The following is a 17,782-nucleotide window of genomic DNA, read 5'->3' as shown; positions in this document are numbered from 1 at the left end:
CTAGTGAAGCAAGATCGTCTCAATCATTTGTGATCATTGAAGCACAGGCAGAAGATTTGTTCCTGAAATGGCCAGTGCTGATACAACCTTCTGCCAAGGGCATTTTTCATATTTACCTCTCACAGGAGTTTGTCCTGCATTGCATGTCCTCTGTTAATTCCCTAGTCATGCTTAATGCTAGGAGAAAGGTCAATAAATCAACCAATGCCTGGGAGCAACTTCTCTGTGCAGAAGTTTTTAAATCAGCCACAGAGTAATTCAGCAGTTGTCCCACAACTTCCTGTCACCTGGTGAAGCTTTAAGCAATGATGGAAACCATTCAAAATGCATGGAATTAAAGTAACAGTCAGAAAAAGTAGCCTGCAGCTAGTTCAAGACCCTTTCAAATAGGGTTGGTAGACTTCCTTTTAATTATATTTTCTAAATCAACGTGCTTAGAGATATTACAATTCACCTCTGGAGTAAGTGAATCTTGGTTCAGAGTTATCACACTACCATTACACCAGAAAAGCCCCCTTGGACAGCATTCATTAATCCATTTAATGTTGCATTCAGCTGTGCCAGGTTAAGTAGAATGATAGGCTAGAGAGTGGAGCTCCAAAATGGCACCATTGGTGTTAAATTAGTGCTGTACTTTGATCAATAGTAAAAATTGCCTACTTAACATGTTGCTGATAGATATTAGACACCTGTGAAAACCATTAAGATACCGCCTTGTACAACTGTGCATGCGTGCCACAAATGCCAAGAAATGGGTGCTACAAGCTACTCCCTCATCCCCAAAGCACATTTCATCAGCACTCAAAATATGCATTCAAAGCCGGGTTACTTAATTGCTCATTTTTAACACTCCCTTCCAAAAAACTAAGATCATAAGAAATAAGAGCAGGAACATACTACACCCCTTCATTCATTACGATCCCAGGTGACCTTTGTCCGAATTCTACTTGCCTGCTCAACCTCCATATGCCTTGATTCCGTGAGAAATCAACAAAATTGCCAACTTCAGTTCTGAATATATATTTGACATTAGAGTATCCATAACCCTCCAGGAGAGAATTCCAAAAGTTCTCAACTCTTCACATAAAAGAAACTCCAAACCATAGTCCTAAACCATCAACCCTTTAGCTTGAGACTGTGCCTTTACACTCAAATCATTTTCCATCCAGGGTCAACCCACTCAGTGTTTACCCCGTTAAGCCCCTTCAGGATTTTGTATGTTTAACTGAAATGCCCAAGTGGAATAATATCTTTAATATTTAGCTACTACATATTCCAACGACCACACATTGAGGTCACAAGTTCATAATTTCCCAAGACTATTTGTGAAAAGACATTCACAGTTTAAAATATTAAAAATCAAATATTTTTTATATCCTCAGCTTGAAAAATAGTTGTGAATCTACTATTATTCAATACTCAGAACTAATCAAGAGACATAGAAAAACAAAAAAATGGTCTTAGTCCTGTAAAGAAAGCAAACAGACAGAAACAAGTGTGTACTGATTTGATTATAACACCAGACAATGCACAAAGGTGCATCAATTCACAGGAAAGTTATTTTTTACAACAGTTCAATTCTCTATTTTTCAGAGAAATTTTCTAAAGTACATGCAAATGTGCTGAATTAAAACATGTTCAAACAAATGCAAGTTAGATGTCAGTAAAGCTGGTTAACATTCTACTGGCCTCTCATGCGGTGAATAAAATGCAACACAGTGAGTACTTGTCTACTTGTTTTTAATATGATACAACAATCAAACATGTCTAGACGTTACCAATTCAGTACTTTTGTTTAAAGCTCTAATTATTATTAAACAGCTATCTCCATTCTCATTATGCAAGTAATTCATAAGTTTTCAAAAAGCCGAGTTTTATTCTTGCAAATGTGCTTCACTGTTGATGGAAATGTTATGATAGAAATATGAAAAAGGCAATATACACAACCTTCATTCATTTTCCACTACTTCCATCCAATAATTTTGCAGGTTGTTATATACGGGCAATGCTCATACGCATTCACTCTGTTGAAGTTATCAGTAGTCTTAAGCACAAATGTAAAATAATAACAAACAGACACACAGAACAAGCAGCAGAGTCCTCAAAAATATCACTGAAAAACAGATGCATGTCTGAACATTAGAGAACTGTACTGTAAGTTTACTGCCACTGACCTGGGCCCTGGTAGGCCTGTGGATGACCATAGCCAGTCATGTCCCAATTGTCTGCAGTATTATTTTTCTGTGCATTTGAACTGTCTGTGTTTGTTGGCCAGTTTACCGTACTCCAGGGATTTCCACTGTTACCTGCATTATTAGTGCTCCAGGTCCCAGCTGAAGTAGTATTCCAATTCAACCAGGGATCATCTGCATTGTTTGCCTATGAAATTAATAAAGAGCACAAATTATTGCAACTGAATATAATTACTGGGCTAAATTTCACAGTAATAAAATAACTGTGGTAAGTATCTCTCAAACTCAAGGAAAAACAGGACAGAGTTGCTCTGCTCATAGCAAGTCTAAAGATCATTAATACTTAGTAAAAATTCCAAAATGAGTCACTGGGAAAACACACTATGGTACAATACTGAATTACCAACAGAAAAAAACTTGAACTCAAATCCCAAGCTTCACTAAGTTAAATTATAACAATAATTATAAACAAGATACTACAATTACCCTTCATGTTTCTAAACTGCTCTTTCTTCCCCAAACAGACCAATCAGCACCACTTGGAGCAATGCACTTGTGTAAACAAGAGGGAGAACAGAATTGCCATGGATAGATCAAATAGCCAGCTACAGCATGTGGTAAAATGGTATTTTTTAAATAAATAAATACCGGTATCACCAAAAGTTCAAGCAGCAGCAGGAAGTGCACTCTAGACCTTAAACATTCATGGCTAAAAAGGCTTACACTCATTTGCATTTGCCTCTTTTGCAGAGCTTGTTCAAATCTGTGCCCTCTCATTCTAATCATTTTAGGAGCGGTAACAGTTTCTCTCTGTCCACGCTTTCCAGGTCCTTCAACATTTTGAAAACTTTTTTCAGATTGTCTCTTAGTCTCCTCCCCTCAAATGAAACAATCCTAACTTCTTCAACCTACCCTCAGAAATGAAGTGATTCATCTCCAATCATTCTTGTAAACCTCTTCTACACTCTCCAATGCATTCACATCTTTCTGAAGTGCAGCATTCACATTTCTACATAATTCTTCAGTATAGGATTAAGTAGCATCTGATATAAATGGAGTATAATTTCCTTGCTCTTGAATAGATTCCTTTATTAATGAAGCCTAGGATAATGAATGCATTTTAACAGTTGTCTACTGGTACTGCCACCTTTAAAGACTTGGGTGTACAGATCCAGGTCTCTCTTGCTCCTGCACAACATTTAGAATAATACCCAATTTTTAAAAAGTCTTCCCATGTTCTTTATACCAAAGTACACCATCTCTCAATTTTCTGCATTGAATTCATCTGCTACTTGTCCACCCATTCCACCAATTTGTCAATCGCTTTTTGAAGTTCTACACTGAACCCATTGCAGTTTACAATACTTCCAAGTTTTGTATTATCACTAAACTTTGAAATTGAATGGTGAGGCAATTGCCTGGTCGTAATGTCACTAGGTTAATGGTAATGATCCAGAGATCTCAGGTAACATTCTGGGGACCCAGTTTGGAATCACAATATGCAGTTGGTGGAATCTGAATTCAATAAAATCTGGAATTAAAATGTCTAATGACAACCATGAAATCATTGATGACTTTCAGAGAAATCAATTGGCTCTACTCCTCCTTTAATCATCAGTGTACGATTTGAATGCTTAGAAAAGACAAATTACCTGCTGCCAGTCCCTTTTCACAATCCAGTATTGCTTTTCTTATTTGCTTTCTCACTTCCTTTCTGACCTATCCATACTCAATCTGACTCAACTGCATTTTTTTAACTCAACATACGTCATAAGCACACCTCTTCTTCATAACCTTAATTTCTATCTCCTTTCTCTTCCACTTTGGACTATGCCTGAACCATCTCTTCTTTGAAGGTAACCCATTGGCCAGCTGTATAATTTTCCTGTAACATTTGGCTCCAGTCTAACCAGCCTGGTTCTACTCTAGCCCCAAAGTTGACTCTTCTGCAGTTGGTTATTCTTACTCTAGATTGTTTGTTATTCTCTACCAGCATCATCCCAAACTGACATTTAGCCCATCTCATCCTCAAAAACCAGGTCGAGCATAGACTCCTTCTCATTGGACTGGACACATGTTGCTATACAAGGTTCTCCTAAAAAAAAAACAATTTGGGAACATTTCCTGCTATCTGTCCTTCTATCATTATTCTGGTCTACATTTGGCTAATTTAAATTCCCCATTATAATTATTGTAATATTTGCACCCCTAGTTCCCTTGCAGATTTGATCCTCTACATTCTTCCAGCCATTGGTAGCTTATAAATGGCACAGAAATGTTGCTACATCTTTTTTGTTCCTTAACTGTAGCTGAATTGATTTTGGTCCTTGATCTATCCTTTTTCAATCCAAAATGGATAGTCTCACCAGTTTGTGTGGAACTCCATTGTCACAGTATTGCCAATTCACCTAGTACAAAATTACTAAGTGATATTGATAGGCTAACATCTACATTGCTCATCTTGCAAAATTAAGAGGCGTTGTAGACAAAGTTGGATATATGACTTTCTATGCCATTAATAAATAATGTGAATAATTGAGGCCCAAATACAGATCCTGGTGGGCCTTTTGTTACATCTACCAATTTGAGTACCAAACCATAATCCCTATTTTCTGTCCCCAACCATGCAACCAACTGGCCAGCCGTATCATTAATTTGTTTTCAATTTCATGAACTTCTACCTTAGTTAACTGTCATTTCTTATATGGGACTTATCAAATGCCTCGGTCTTATTCTTTTACACCTGTACTCCAGTGTAGCACTGGCAGTAATCCAGTAATTTTTGTTTCAGCAGCAGAAAGAGTGGGAGCGTCAACCAGCTGGCTGACAGGAAGGTGAATCACTAATTTAAAAACTTATCTTGTGAATAAGCAGAGCACACGCTGAGCAGGAGCAGACACACAACTGCAGAGTGAAGTAATATACTTGGGCAGTTGCGTTACCCAAAACACTACTTAGGTCATATCTCAGGCCCAACCTTCTCCTCTAACCAAAACAAAAAGGTCCGGTGGACCAGATTGATAAAGTATGTAGTTTTATTTTTACTTTTTATTTTTCTACAATCTCTGAGAATTTAGAATAGTGGGAGTGGAGGTTAGGGCAGTTAAATGTTCCTCCTGCAGAATGTGGGAGGTAAATGTCATCATTACTGTCCCTGCTGACTTCCTCTGCGGGAAGTGCACATCAGCTCCAGTTCCAGCTCCTTGAAAACTATGTTAGGGAACTGGAGCTGGAGCTGATGAACTTTGGATCATTTGGGAGGCAGAGGGAGTTATTGAGGTAGTCACACCTCAGTGCAAGAAAAAGGCAGATGGGTTACAGACAGCGGATGAGATAGGAACCAGCAGGCAGTGCAGGGAACCCCTGTGGCTGTTTCACGCAGTAAGTGTTATACTATTTTGGATACTGTTGTTGGAGGGGGTGGTGGGAGGGGAATAAGGTCTTACTAGGGGCAAGCCATGGGGTACAGGTCTCTGGTACAAAGTCTGTCCCTGTTGCTCAGAAGGGAAGAGGGGGAAGAGGAGCAGAGCATTAATCATTGGGGAACCCCCCAGTTCAGGGCTCATATAGGAGGTTCTTTTGAACGAGACACACTCACAGTTGGTGTGTTGACTCCCAGGTACAAGGGCTAGTCGTAGAGATGTACAGCATGTAAACAGACCCTTCGGTCCAACCTGTCCAAGCTGACCAGACATCCCAACCTAATCTAGTCCCACCTGCTAGCACCCAGCCCATATCCCTCCAAACCCTTCCTATTCATATACCCATCCAAATGCCTCTTAAATGTTGCAATTATACCGACCTCCACAACATCCTCTGGCAACTCATTCCATACACGTACTGCCCCCTGCGTGAAAATGTTGCCCCATAGGTCTCTTTTATATCTTTCTCCTCTCAGCCTAAACCTATGCCCTCGAGTTCTGGACTCCTCAACCCCAGGGAAAAGACTTTGCCTATTTACCCTATCCATGCCCCTCATAATTTTGTAGACCTCTATAAAGGTCACTCCTCAGCTTCCAACGCTCCAGGGAAAACAGCCCCAGCCTGGTCAGCCTCTCCCTATAGCTCAAATCCTCCAACTTTGGCAACAGCCTTGTAAATCTTTTCTGAACCCTTTCAAGTTTCACAACATCTTTCTGTTGGAAAGGTGACCAGAATTGCATGCAATATTCCAACAGTGGCCTAACCAATATCCTATACAGTCGCAACATGACCTCCCAACTCCTGTACTCAATACTCTGATCAATAATGGAAAGCATACCAAAATCCCTTCTTCACTATCCAATCCACCTGCAACTCCACTTTCAAGGAGCTATGAACCTGCACTCCAAGGTCTCTTTGTTCAGCAACACTCCCTGGGACCTTACCATTAAGTGTATAAGTCCTGCTAAGATTTGCTTTCCCAAAATGCAGCACTTCACATTTATCTGAATTAAACTCCATCTGCCACTTCTCAGTCCATTGGCCCATCTGGTCAAGGTCCTGTTGTAATCTGAGGTAACCCACTTCACTGTCCATTACACCTCCGATTTTGCTGTCATCTCTTGGATCAACAGAGCGGGGATCAGCCCCTGGTCGTGGTCTACATAGGTATTGATGACATAGGTTGTGAGTACGTGTCGATTGGGTGGACGCATTGTCGGAGGTGAAGGACGGAAGGAGGGAGGGGAGAGAGAGAGAGAGAGAGAGAGAGAGAGAGAGAGAGAGAGAGAGAGAGAGAGAGAGGATGACCAAACAGGTGGATCCGGGTAACGTGGTGGATGTGGATTTCAGTAACGTATTTTGTGCAAAAGTCTCCCCACAATAGGCTATTGCACAAAATACGGAGGCATGGGACTGAGGGTAATTTAGCAGTTTGGATCAGAAGTTGGCTAGCTGAAAATACAACAAAGGGTGGTAGTTGATGAGAAATGTTCTTCCTGGAGTTCAGTTACTAGTGGTGTACTGCAAGGATCTGTTTTGGGGCCACTGCTGTTTGTCATTTTTATAAATGACCTAGACAAGGGCGTGGAAGGATTAGTAAACTTGTGGATGACAGTAGGGTTGGTAGAGTTGAGGATAGTGCTGAAGGATGTTGCAGGTTACAGAAGGACAGGTTATAGATAAGCTGCAGACCTGGGCTGAGAGGTGGCAAATGGAGGTTAATGCGGAAAAGTGTGAGGTGATTCATTTTGGAAGGAGCAACAGGAATGCAGAGTACTGTGGGCTAATGACAGGATTCTTGATACTGTAGATAATCAGAAAGATCTGTGTCCACGTACACAGATCCCTGAAAGTTGTCACCCAGGTTGATAGGTTTGTTAAGATGACATCCGGTGTGTTAGCTTTTATTGGTAGACAGATTGAGTTTTAGAGCCATCAGGTCATGCTGCAGCTGTACAAAACTCTAGTGTGGCCACACTTGGAGTACTGCATATAGTTCTGGTCACCACATTATAGGAAGGATGCAGAGGAGATTCACTAGGATGTTGCCTGGTGTGGAAGAAAAGTCTTACAAGGAAAGGCTGAGGGACTGGAGGCTGTTTTCACTAGAGAGAAGATTGAGGGGTGAATTAATTGAGACATACAAGATAAGCCGAGGGTTAGATAGGGTGGACAGTGAGAGCCTTTTTCCTCGAATAGTGATGGCTAGCACGCGGGGACATAGCTTTAAGCTGAGGGGTGGTAGATATAGGATGGATGTCAGAGGTAGTTTCCTTACTCAGTATTAGCGGCATGAAATGCACGGCCTGCAACAGTAGTAGACTGTAGATTAGAGTGGTGCTGGAAAAGCACAGCAGATCAGGCAGCCCTTCATCAGGCAGGGCTTTTGCCACAAACGTCGATATTCCTGCTCCTCGGAGTCTGCCTGACCTGCTGTGCTTTACCAGCACCACTCTAATCTAGATTCTGATTTCCAGCATCTGCAGTCCTCACTTTTGCACACAGACGTAGACTCTTCAACTTTAAGGGCATTTAAAATGGTCATTGGATAAATATATTGATGAAAATGGAATAGTGTAGAATAGATTAGATTAGATTAGATTAGATTAGATACTTAGTGTGGAAACAGGCCCTTCAGCCCAACAAGTCCACACCGCCCCGCCGAAGCGCAACCCACCCATACCCCTACATTTACCCCTTACCTAACACTACAGGCAATTTAGCATGGCCAATTCACCTAACTTGCACATCTTTGGACTGTGGGAGGAAACCGGAGCACCCGGAGGAAACCCACGCAGACACGGGGAGGACGTGCAAACTCCACACAGTTAGTTGCCTGAGGCGGGAAATGAAGCCGGGTCTCTGGCGCTGTGAGGCAGCAGTGCTAACCACTCTGCCACTGTGCCGCCCACTGAATAGATGGGTTTCAGACTGGTTTCACATGTCAACGCAACATTGAGGGCCGAAGGACCTGTACTGCCCTGTAATGTTCTATGTTCTATGACTACTTTTGAAGTCCTGCTTTCTACTTTTCTATATTATTTCCTAAATTCTGATTGCAGCACTACATCTCCTTATGTTGCTGGTACTAACCGGGAGTACAACAACTGGATGATCATAATGGAAGTGTGCTGGAAAATTATGCCTTTCTTTACACTGCTAATATAGTAATGTGCTGGAGGGTGGTGCTGGTGATGGTGGTTGGAGGAGCAGATGCAGAGAACAAAAGACAAAGGAAGTGCTCATTGTGGTAAGGGAGATCTAGAGATGTATATAGGTGTAAATTATAGGCTTGAAAATGAAACCAATACATTGAAAGCAAAACCAATGGAACAGAAGGAAGTTAGCGGGGTTGGGAAAGAAAAGAATGTAATTAAAATGGAGCACGATAGTTCTGATGTTCATGCAAACTCTAGGAGGGAAATAGTAAGCAATGAAGATGAATAAGCCAAAAATGTAAAATGTAAATCCTAGAGAGAAGAGGAGAAATTCTTTACAAGAGGCATACTGAGAAAATAGGTATTATGGAAATTAGGAAATTCAATCCCAAAATGTCTCACCATTTGAGAAAGAAGTATATTGCACCATGACACTTGTCTTTGAAATATAAAATAGACTTGGGATTTATTCTGCCATCATTAGATATTACAAAGCATCTTACAGCAACTGAAGGACTTCTGAAATCTAGTCAACTTTGTAATACAAGGAATGTGGCGTTATATTTGATTCAAAACTCCCACGGACTGCTATGTAATAATGGCCGGATAATCTGTTGAGGTATTTACAATGGCAATGGTCACATGGCTACAGCATGACAGCCAGTAAACTGAAGGTGCAATTGCATTCTCCATGCACTATTTACAAGTTTTGTGAACCACCACAGTCACAAAGAAAATTATCGCTCATTCACAATTGAATTGTTTCATCTCTCAGTCTCTGTACAAGCATTGCATACATAATCTTAGAATAACTCAGGTTTCCATTGAGGTGAGAATTCCTTTGCACAGGTGGCCTGACTTTTGTTCAGAACACAATGTTTGCATTCTGACTGACTTTCCAATACTCAGTCTGGCAATGACCTAGTAGCATTACTGAAAGAAATCTGGCTGTCTGTCATTTCAGTTTAATTTTGTCCCTGAGGCCTGTTACTACTTCTGGCTTCAATAGTTTTTTAGTTATTGGCAGTGCAGCTTGGATGAGATGTGACATTGGTCCTTAGTATTTCAGTACATATATTTCTCAACTCAAAAAGGTAGTTTGTGCTGAATTTGATTTCTTTATAAAATCTTTGATTTTCATTGCTTTTTCAGCCTTTCCATTTGTTTGTGGTAGAGGAGGAAATTATTTCCACTGGTGAATTTCACAATCCTTTATACAACACCTGAATAATTCATTCATGAAGTGTAGATGGTTGGTGCTCATCACAATGTCTAGAATATCATAACAACTGAAGCATTAATGGAAAGTTAATTTAAAAGTTGCTGTATTAGCAACCTAGGTGCAAATGAAACAAGCTGTTTTTGCTGCAAAAGAGTTGCTCCAAAACCTCGGGGTAGCATAACACTTCAAGGAGACTTCATCATTCACGTTCCAGTATCTCAGCACTGGCAATGCTGATTCAAATCAAAGCTGCTTCTTGTTTTGAACACCAGTGAACCTGCGTAAAAGGGTCACACTCTGAAGACAAATTAAGCAAGAAATCTGCAAAATACTTCACGACTCAAACAAATTGTTGCACTGCTCTCATCTACTGTCACTGCATTATTCTTACAGCTTTGACCTTGTCAGAATCCAAGCAAAGTCCTGTTACTATCAGCACATGATCCACGTACAATCACATGTTTTTCCTTCTTCAGTTCAGTTTCTGGTGAACTAGCAGAGTTCCAACTCATATGTGGAGTTTACTTTATTCTGTTGCTATTTCATAACTTTACCACTAAGTAAAAAATATTCCAATTCTCTCTTTCATGAATACAACAGCCATTTTGACATACCAAGCTGTGGCTTTTTAAAAAGATATCTTTCTTGCTGTTTCCTTCAGTAATTTCTATTCTAATTGGCTCTCTTACAGCCTTGAAAATTCACATATTCGCTCTGACACCACATTTCAAATGATATGCATTTTATGTCTTCCACAGAATGCACACAAAGGCACTTAAAGCAAGGTCACATGGCTACAGCAAGCCAAGCAGTACACTAAGGGTACAACTGCATTTCTCCAAGCAATCTGTTTCTTGTCATGTTGTTGAGGGTTAATGTCAGCCATGTACATGGGATGTCTACCTTCTACTCTTCAAGATAGCACCAGGGGATCTTTTCTATTCATCTGAAGAGGCAAATGGAATTGCATTTTAGCATCTCAGCTGATAAACCCAAAACTGCATTATGTCAGTACTGTATTGGAATATCAGTTCTGAATTTTGCATTGAATTCCCATGTTATAAAATAAAATAACAAGCCACATAAACAAGATGACTGAAAGGTTGAATTTGAACGGAGATTACAAGGTTAAAGGCAAGATTCTTGGTAGTGTAGAGGAACAGAGGGACCTTGAGGTCCACAGCTATAGATCCCTCAAATTTGCCACCCAAGTTGATAGGATTGTTAAGGTGGCGCATGGTATGTTGGCTTTCATTAGCAGGGGGATTGACTTTAAGAACTTCAAGGTTATGCTACAACTCTATAAAGCCTGGTTAGAGCACACTTGGAATATTGCGTTCAGTTCTGGTCGCCTCATTATAGGAAGGATGTGGAAGCTTTAGAGAGGGTGTAGAAGAGATTTACCAGGATGCTGCCTGGACTGGAGGGCATGTCTTATGAAGAAAGGCTTTTCTCATTGGAACGAAGAACGGGAGGTGTCTTGATAGAGGTGTACAAGATGATGAGAAGCATGGATGGAGTGGATAGCCAGAGACTTCTTCCCAGTGTGAAAATGACTATCAGAAGGGGGCATCATTTTAAGGTGACAGGAGGAAGGTTTTGGGGAGATGTCAGAGGTAGGTTCTTTACAGAGGGTGGTGGGTGCATGGAACGCACTGCCAGCAGTGGCAGTAGAGTCAGATGAATTAGGGATACTTAAGCGACTGTTGGATAGGCCCATGGATAATAGTTAAATAAATGTAAGTAAGTTAGTTTGATCTTAGATTAGGATTAAAGGTCGGCACAACATCGAAGGACAAAGGGCCTGTACTGTGTTGTACCATTCCATGTTCTACATTTTATGTTCAAAGAGGGAAATTCTTGAGGAGCCAGATAAGCAAGACTTCACAAAGGGGAAAGAGGTAAAGAAAATTCACAATCAAAGGGATATTCTGAAGGGTGATGCCAAGAAGGATAGTGAGGAAGAATCCACTGAAAGACCAGCAAAAGTAAGTATGGGATGGACAGGGTAGCTCGCACAAAATTAGTTTCCATCAAGTTTTGTTTTCCTCTATTCAGTCACAGAATAAGGGCATCACTGGCTAGGCCAGCATTTATTGCCCATCCCTAAATGCCTAGAGGGCAGTTAAGTGTCAACTACATTGCTATGGGTCTGAAGTCACATGTAGGCCAGACCAGGTAAGGGTAGCAGGTTCTGAAAGGACATCACTAAACCAGATGGGTTTTTTCCTGACAATCAACATCATTAGACTCTTAATTCCAGAAGTTTTTTTTTTAATTTTTGAATTCAAATTCAACCATGCACTGTGGCACCACAGGTCACCAGAACATAACCTGGCTCTCCGGAATAATAGTCTGGCGATAATACCATTAGGCCATCGCCTGCCCCATATATTGACCGAGAGTGTCAAAGAGAATGGCAGGGAACAATTCAGGCTGATGTCTGTAATGAGTAAGCAGATTGCCTCAACACGTTTTGCAGAGAATAACAAATGAGGCACTGAAGAGTGCCACAGGTTTATTGAGGAAGATGTCAAGTCAGAGTTAGGGTTGGAAAATTGAGGAGGACTGAACTGTGATGATAGAGAATTGAGTCATCAGGGGATAAAGGAAGGAATAATGACAATAGAAGAGGAGAATTTAGGAGAGGTAAAAAGAAAATTTTAAAAATTAAAATAGAGCAACATTCAAATTTATAGCAGCAATCAAAATGAACACATGAATGTACTAGGGGCAAGTTCAAGTTGCCTAGTCCCAGTTTCATTAACCTTAGGATATATAAAAACTACATAGGAAATAATAGGAGGGAGTCCCAAATTAAAGTCTAAGCCAGAGGTACTTTGGTGAAGGAAGAATGACTTAGGATACGTGCAGTCAGCATGAAGCATAGATGAACTTCGTCTGAATTTAGAGACAGACAGTGAGTAAAGTCCAGCAACGGAGGGTAGAATATTGGTAAATGAACTGATCTAGCTTGGCGGGAATTAGAATGTGGGAGGAAGGGTGAAGTCAGCTACAGTATTAGGACGATGATGACAAAGTTCAAGAATACTGTAAAATTCAGAAACAGATTTCCACTTCAGGCCAGCTGAGTAATTTTCTGAGCAGGAACAGATCAAAGACATAAAACAAAAAAACAGTCAATTCTTGGGCTCAGCCGGAGACATAGGTCTCAGTCACAGGAGTAGTGGAGGAAGTACTACAAATTGATTTTAAAAATTACTTCAAAATGCTGCTCTTTGATTATCTAGAGATAGAGTTTTGGTCTTATGGTGTAACCAGCAGGGTCCAAAATAAAAACATTTTAGTGACAGAAACGATCTGCAAGTTTGAAGTCAGGTCCAAGAGAAGATCCAGATTTTACCATCTCTTTTCCAGAGTTCACAGGACTAAAAGCAGCAGGGTAAATAGAAGCAGGGTATAATGCAGGAATGTGATCTTCACATCTACAGAGGTTCGTGAGCTTGAAGTCAAGTTTGAGAGAAAATCTATGCCCAGTTTGAGGAAATAACAACATTATGGTAATATCATAGGTCTAATAACCCAGAGACGCATGTCTATGCTCCGAGGACACTGCTTCAAATCCCACCACAGCAGATAGCGGAACTTCAATTTAATTAGCTGAAGAATTTTGCTCATAAATCTGGCTTTGAAAGGTAGTTCCAGTAAATGGCGACCAAGAACCTATTGACTTCTGTAAAAACCCACTTCAAAAAGAAGAAAATTCTCTATCCTCAGTGACCCACAACAATATAGTTGACTCAACTGCCCTGTGAAATGGTCTATGAAACCACTACAGAAAAAAGTCAAACCGATTTGGCTGCTGCGGTTCACAAAAACAGTGTACTACCACTGTCACTTCAGAGGGCAATTACAAATGAGCAACAAATGCTTCAATGCCCAAACCACATGAAAGGATAAAAACAATTTTCCAGATCTTTATTAGGCATCAAAGCAAGGTCAGTTGTGTTTCGACTAACAGCGTTTGAACTAAAATGCACTATTAGATTTCAGCAAACTTAGTACAGGATACCAGTTAAGAGAAGAAAACACCAAAGATAAATCTGCATAACAAAGCATTCCCAAGAGAGTGGATTGCCCAGAAACCATCTCGCTAACAGTCTAAAACTTGCTACAGTCATGCGCTACATATTCCTAAAATCACCTGAATCAAACTGGGGTTTGTTCATTTGCTGATCCTCCACAAGCTTTGCTACAATAAGATGCCACTAGGCTTGCTTTTGGAAGCTATCCAAGGGTATAAGATTGGCAAACCAGCCCAGTAACCATACCAGAAAAATTCAATTCACTTCTAAGTACATTCTTAACTCCACTTGAAGTCTTAATTACTGAAAAATAACCATACCAGCATTGACATTAACGTGCACAGGTAGATTTTAATTCTTTTTGGAGGAAACAATTAAATAATTGGCACTCGCTCTTTCACTATTTCAATTTCAACCCCTGATTCAACATTGAAAACATTCTAACTGGCATTGCTTGGTACAGACCCTGCACTGCTCATTAATAATTCTTCATTCAGACTACTTATGGTGATACACAATTGCTTCCTCTTTTCATACAGATCTCAGGACCCCGATAGAGGGCACCATGCAAAGCAGTTCTCTAAAATTCAATAGAAAGCCCATGGGTAATTATAAATATAATGAATATCTGGTGCCATTTATTCATCATGTATAAAACTCAGGCCATTAAATTTAAAAATAGAAAAATAAAACTGCATTCATTATAAGAAGCAAACATTAAAGTTCGAATCTGCTATCTACAAGGAAGGTGGAATGTTAACAAGATCCTGGCACCATGAAGGCTGAGCTTGTATGAACAATGACGCTTTTGAAATTCTAATTAATAACTGAAAAAAAGTACAGCTGCTGGATGTTCTGCATGCTAGTTGCTGCTCTGTTAAAAACTAAAAGAGAAATGCACATTTACAGGCATTTAATATCAAGTATAAACTCAAACTATTCTAAATTGACCTACTAATTTTCTGTAATATCAGATGGAGAAAGTTTCAATGTGATATTGTTATGATTTTATTTAAGTATCAATTACAGAAAGAAAGAGAAACAGGAGTTCTTTTATCTTTCCATGGGTAATGTAAACAAGTACTGACAACATCCATAGAATTCATCCATCATAGGTTACTGTTTTCAAGAAAGGAGATAGCAACACAGGAACAGGAGTAGAATATTCAGCCCCTGGAGTTTGTTCTGCCATGCAGTGAGATCATGGCTGATCTGCAGCCAAACTCTATATAGCTGCCTTTGGTCCATATCCCTCAATACCTGTGCTTAACAAAATTTTATCCATCCCAGATTCAAAAAAATTAACTCATCCAGCATCCAATGCCACTTGTTTGGAATTCTCTTCCACATCTACCTTACTTTTTGTGTGAAGGTGCTTCTTAAAATCTCTCCTGAACGGTCTGGCCTGAATTCTCAGACTATGACCCCCTGGTTCTGGGATTTTCAAGCAGTGGAAAAAGTTTATTGGCATATACTGTCTTTTCATGTAGATATCATGAAGACTTCAGTCAGATCACTTTTTAACCTTCTAAGTGCTAGAGTCAACAGGCCTAATTTCAATAAACTCTTCTCAAACAACTCCTGAAGTCTAATATTATGCTCATAAAACCTACAATTTATTCCCTCTAAGGTCAATACATCCTTCTTAAGATGTGGTGCTTGAATCTGCTCACAGTACTTCAGGGTTTGTATAACTGCAGCATAACTTCTACATCTGTATACTCCAGACCTCCATTAGCTTTTTAGACCATTTTCTGTACCTGTTCATAGCATTTTTAAATAGCTATGCACCTGAACCTTTGGACATATACTGTATTCAACTTAATACAATCAAGAGGGTCATGGATAGGGTAAATAGTCAAGGTCTTTTCCCTGGGGTGGGGCAGAACTAGAGGGCATTGGTTTCAGGTGAGTGGGGCAAGATTTAAAGAGAGACCGAAGGGGCAACTTTTTCGTGCACGCAGTGGGGAGTGTATGGAATGAGGTACCAGAGGAAGTGGAGGAGACTGGTACAATTCCAACATTTAAAAAGCATCTGGATGGGTTTACGAATAGGAAGGGTTTACAGGGATATGGGCCAAATGCTGGCAAATGGGAATAGATTAATTCAGGATATCTGGTCAGCATGGACAACTTGATTTATCCTTTTCAGTCCAAAATGGATAACCTTTGCTTACATGGAACTCCAACTACCACAGTTTCACCCATTCACCTAATCTATCAAATGTCCCTTTATAATTTTATACTATTTATACTGTCTACAATGCCAACTAACTTTGTGTTGTCAGCAAACCTAGATATACGATCTTCTATGCCATTATTCAAGTTGTTCATAAATAACGTGAATAATTGAGTCCCTAAGACAGGTTCATGTAGGACAGCAATGGTCACAATGGGTGCCCATCCACTATTCCTACTTTCTATCGCCTGCCGCTCAATTTCCCAGCAATGCCTTCAATTTTCCCTCAATTCACAATTCAGAGTTTCTTACATGGTACTTTATCAAATGCTTTCTGGAAGTTCATATAAACAACATCCAAACAGTCCCCTGTCCACCACTCAGTCACCTCTTCAAAACAATTCAATGAGGTTTGTCAGGCAAACTCTTGTCATGAATCCATTCTAGATTTCTCTAATTCATTGAAAATTGCAAGGTGTTTAGTTACCCTATCCTTCATTGTACACTCCAACAATTTTGCCACCACAGGTGTTAAACTAACTGGTCTGTTATTCCCTGGTTTTCCTCTTCCACCCTTTTTAATGTGCAGAGTGACACATGCAACCTTCAGATCCAGAGGGACAACTCCTAGGAATTTCTGAAAAGAGTACAGTTATGGTGTCTACAATGTGCTTCCTTACTTCAAATCCTGGGGATTTGTCACTCTTTAGTTTTATTAACTTCCTCATTGCCAATGTCTTATTTACGTTAATTTTATTCAGTCCCTGTCCCCACCCCCTATCAAGATCCTCAACTTCTGGCAAGCTTTCTTCCTTTACAGAGGCAAAATAATTATCCAACATAGAACATCGAATAATACAACACCGGAACAGGTCCTTCAGCCCACCACGTTGTGCCGAACATATGCTAAATTAAAACTAATCCCTACTGCGAGCCCTTAGTCCATATCCCTCCATTCCTTGCATATTCAAATGCTTATATAAAAGTCCCTTAAACACCCTTATTGGACATGTTGCACCACCACCACCCTTGACAGAGTGTTCCAGACTCTTACCACTGTGTAGAAACTTCCCCCTCACATCTCCTTTGATCTTTTCCCCTCTCACCTTAAATGCATGCCCCACAGTTTTAGACATTTCAAATCTGGGAGGAAGACTCTGACCCTCAAGTCCAAAGTATTCGATAAAATTGAGATACAATCAAGTCTCCGCCACAGCTTCTGTGCTCCAGAGAAAACAACCTGGGTTTTTCTAGCCCCTTCTTATAGCTCATACCCTCTAGTCCAGGCAGCATCCTGGTAAACCTTTTCTGCACTCTCTCCAAAGCCTCCACATCCTTCCTGTAAAGTGGTAACCAGAAGTGAACACAATACTCTGTGTGGCCTAACCAAAGTCTTAGAAAGCTGCAACATGACATCCTGACTCTTGTACTTAATTGCCCAACCAATAAAGGCAAGATTAGATTAGATTACTTACAGTGTGCAAACATGCCCTTTGGCCCAACAAGTCCACACCGACCTGCTGAAGCGCAACCCACCCATTCCCCTATATTTACCCCTTTAC

General features: G+C 40.2%; 1 protein-coding gene across 7 annotated transcripts in view; it reads right to left on the bottom strand.

Moving 5' to 3' along the window:
* Positions 1-17,782, bottom strand: part of snx9b (sorting nexin 9b) — a 149,022-nt gene that overhangs the window by 73,170 nt on the left and 58,070 nt on the right. For 5 of the 7 annotated variants that reach the window (XM_072581074.1, XM_072581077.1, XM_072581076.1 and 2 more), the window contains one exon: positions 2,175-2,379. In XM_072581074.1, coding sequence (XP_072437175.1) covers positions 2,175-2,379 — 205 coding nt within the window. The remainder of the gene's footprint in view (positions 1-2,174; positions 2,380-17,782) is intronic. The other 2 variants (XM_072581075.1, XM_072581078.1) reach the window with 1 other exon arrangement.

The sequence above is a fragment of the Chiloscyllium punctatum genome, chromosome 11, assembly GCF_047496795.1.
Source record: "Chiloscyllium punctatum isolate Juve2018m chromosome 11, sChiPun1.3, whole genome shotgun sequence".
NCBI lineage: Eukaryota > Metazoa > Chordata > Chondrichthyes > Orectolobiformes > Hemiscylliidae > Chiloscyllium > Chiloscyllium punctatum.
This window is presented reverse-complemented; position numbering and strand designations above follow the sequence as displayed.